Here is a 3,952-nt window from a genome sequence, read left to right on the forward strand (position 1 = left end):
GGACATTAAATACAAAAACAGTTGAATAAACAATAAAATAGAATAATAACAAAAATATACATCTTTTTATTTTTGCGTTGTCTTGCATTTCGAGAAATATATAACGTTTTATAAGAAACACATTGCATTCATTGATTTTATTATTTTAATAAACTGTAGTTGTTGTTTCCATAAAACAGATAAGCAAGCATTGCCCTAATTACTTTAAGATTATGACGATAATAATCTCCGGATGTATTAATTTTTTATCAAATTATGTATAAGTATGGCTATAAATAGGTATTGCCCCTTTTATTATGTTATCATGAGCCAGATTACGTTTAATACGGGGATCCGGTAGGGTTTAACATTCCATTAGGTTTCTAGCTTTTACAACATTTCACTCCACACTTTTTCAACTTCCCGTTAAGAGTAATGCTATTAAAAAATGTGACAATAAATTGACATCAAAGTAGTATGTACTTTGATTAATAATTCAAATGAAGTCTTTTAATAAAACGAATTTCCTACTAATTTAATTAATATTATACTTTACAATAAAACGACGTGCGTACTCTTTTTTGTCAAAAATTTTATAATGCTAAATACCCACATGTTACATTTAAAAACAATGTGAATTCTACAATATTAACAATATAAAATGTAAAGCTGCCAATGAAATTATTATATATTTATTATTAATTCCAAATAAAATTTTAATCCTGTAATATTTAAAATGAAATTAGTTGAATATTAATTTGATTATAAAGTATATATTTTCTTAATTCGTATTCTTTATTTAAACAATCTACAAAAAAATAATGCATTTTATCTAATATATCGCGCTGTTTGCAGCTTATACTATCCAGAGATAATGAAGTTCTATGTGACGTAAATTATATTTTGGTTTCTCTCGATATGATAAGTTTTTAGTATAAATACTGCAGGTGAATTAGCATTTAACAGTAATTAGGAAAAGAAACAGGTAAGTTGTATTACATTTACAGCCTTGATTTTAAATTTGTAATAATCCATCATTCGGTATTTAAATGTTTTTGTTGATGAAAATAGCTCACTGATTTTTTTACATTAACAGTCCTGAGTGAAAATGAAATTCCCCGTGTTCGCTATCCTTCTCGTTGTCGCGGGCGCTAACGCCTTGCCTCCGTCGAGTGATGTTCTTGTAAACGGTAGGTGGTAAACATGTTATTCATTGTTAGATATAAACAGAAGATTTTTATCAATATAACAAGAAAATAAGTTGCTAACTGTTATAATATTTCTAATAAACAGAGTCTTACAACAAACTCGGCCAAAGAAACTTCGTTGAAGATCAAATCAAATGGGTCATTGAACAGATCAGGAATGTAGTAAAACTAATTGGCCTCGACCCTGTTGAAGTTGAAGAGAAAAGTATTGAAATCGATGTTCCATTAGTGTAAGAGATGTACCTACTACCTATTCGTACAAACTCAGAGCAGTATGTTTAAACAGAATGGAACCTAAAGCTTGTGAATTAATGATTTTCAATATCTTTTTAGAGATATTCAAATAGCTGCCATCCTCGAAGGCCTTAAGTTTGAAGGACTCAGTAACATACGCATCAATAACCTAGAGTACAGCTTCATCTTCAGCAGACTTCGCCTTGACGTTTCCCTTCCAGAGATCAGTCTCGTTGTTGGTATGGAAAATTAATGAGTACTTACAGTAGCTGATCTGCATCACTTGTTAATATATTTCCTCTAAATTCTTTTGAAACTATATTTAGATTTTGGTTCAGTTGTCTTTATATTTTAAAGTATATTTTACAGGAAAACTTTCAGTATTCATTACACTAAGTTTTAATGTTATTACTCTGACGAACATAAATAGTTACACCACTAAATTGATGTTCTAAGTTTGAAGTATCTTCAATTTGCTGTTAAATTCTATACCATCCTTAGAATATTTGTGTTGTGTTATTTAGAATATTGTTTTTTTAGGAAACTCTGCACTGGAGGTGAACTTCTTCGACAGAGAATTTCTAGGTGTTTTCAAGGGCAGGTAAGTACGACATGAGCTTTATCCAAAAGTTCATTGTAAGATGTTCATATATGTAAGTTAATTCGTTCATAATTTTTATTTAATTATTTTTTTAATTTCAGCCTCGACATCAGGTCAGTTCGCCTTGCAGCTGAGGTGTACGTCAATGCTGGTCTCGAAGGAATTTCTCTACGCAGTCTCTCAATTAATTTCAGCCTTGGTGGAATTGAGGTAGAGCTATAATAACTATAATGCAATCTTTCGGTTCAAACAATACAAGAAAGTCAAATCTAAAAGCAACGTTCTGATAAATAATCAGATCTTTTAAATATTATTTCAGTCCGACTTGTTTTTGGAGATGCAAGGAAACGACCGCTCTGATGTCGTCAACAATTTCCTCAACAAGAGAATTCCTGATTTCCTGAAGGACAACGAGGTATTGTTTCATAAACGAATGAGTACATTATTTTCTTGTATAATCTCTTAGTAGTCAGAGATACAATTTATTTCTTTTTTTGTTTTACAGAGGGATATCAACAGGGTCCTTGAGGAGGTTGTCAGCTTCATTCTTAACGTCATTTGGAGCTCTTAAGAAATAGTGTTTTAGTTCTGAGTCGTGGAATTTATAAAATAAATATATTTTCTTAAGGAATATGTAGTTTCTATTACGACTATAAATATGTAGATGGAAGGAATATACAAATAATAAACAAAAATATTCGCGTAGTTTCATGCCTCTTTGCAACTCCAACATATTTTTAATTAAATTATGTAATGCAAAAAGATAGTGTCATTATTTTATCTAAAATATTATACTTTTATCATTATATGACATTATAATGTCTCAACATAGTAGGTTTAAAATTATGCAATAATTATCTAGTTATATAAAATAAAATGTCTTAAATAAATTTTATAAGAGGCATTTCAATCAATTCCATAAACGAAAGTGAGACTTTGTTACCTATTTTCACAATTGCCTTGAATCAGAATAATTATTAATTTATTACCTTGAATAGAGGTGCTCTGAGCTTCCAAAGATGCAAAACAATTATATTGAATGTAGAGCTATCGGATTTTCTTTTCATATTAATGTATTTTTTAATAATAGCAGTTAAGTGACAATATAATGATTTAATGAGATCTAAGACTTTCGCGAGTATTCATTTAAATGAAACTAATATTTTCGGATTACTACTCGTCAATTTTTTTATTTTTTTAAATCTACATACTCTCGAAGTTTCAACGACGAGCCAACGGTAGCTAACTGGATTACCATTGAATTGCGGCAATGATAAATAACAAGACCAACTGACAGACATTCTCAACTCGTCTGCCTGTGATCACGGTTGCTGCAAAGTAACCGAAACGTCAGGAGTATGTAGTTTTTAAAAATAATAAAAAAACGCGTAGTAATCTGAAAACATTACTTTCGTTTAAATCTAATGTTTCTTTAAAAATTATTTAAATATAATATCAATAATTTGTAACCAAAAATATGTAGTTTCACACTGTGTCACCATATAGTTATATGTGAGTTATATAAAGTGGGTCCCACGGCCAGCTAAGGTTTCAGAAATTTTGTTTCTTAATTTTATAATTTCGGCACCTTAATTATCAGATGATCCTAAGTAATTTTTTGGAGATAACTTTGGACGTTGTGTTATTGGGTTATAATTTGAATACCTCCTTAAAATTTAAATCTTCAGATGAATGTAGTCACAGAAGTATTGTAAAATAAACTAAAATAATAAAAAATTTATAGCGGTTTCAAGACCTCTGTCTGAAAGTGGCTTTACACGAACATCAGATCGTAATGCTATAGATAACATGTCCCGACATGCCGGTAATATATTTATAAAGCATACTTATTTCACCGATTTCAAACAAAACACTATACCTTTATTGGTAAAGCAACTAGCACTTTTTTATGATAAAGGGGGAAAACGAA

At 29.8% G+C, this 3,952-nt stretch overlaps 1 protein-coding gene across 1 annotated transcript; it reads left to right on the top strand.

Annotated features, from left to right (window-relative positions):
- The first annotated feature begins 1,008 nt into the window (after positions 1-1,008).
- On the top strand, positions 1,009-2,653 carry LOC116769986 (uncharacterized). The gene is made up of 7 exons (XM_061526730.1): positions 1,009-1,169; positions 1,273-1,417; positions 1,521-1,660; positions 1,962-2,022; positions 2,124-2,232; positions 2,342-2,437; positions 2,528-2,653. The coding sequence occupies exons 1-7, from the start codon at positions 1,088-1,090 to the stop codon at positions 2,591-2,593; spliced, it is 699 nt and encodes a 232-aa protein (XP_061382714.1). The 5' UTR covers positions 1,009-1,087; the 3' UTR covers positions 2,594-2,653.
- Positions 2,654-3,952: the final 1,299 nt, after the last annotated feature.

This window comes from Danaus plexippus (genome assembly GCF_018135715.1).
Source record: "Danaus plexippus chromosome 3 unlocalized genomic scaffold, MEX_DaPlex mxdp_25, whole genome shotgun sequence".
Taxonomy (NCBI): domain Eukaryota; kingdom Metazoa; phylum Arthropoda; class Insecta; order Lepidoptera; family Nymphalidae; genus Danaus; species Danaus plexippus.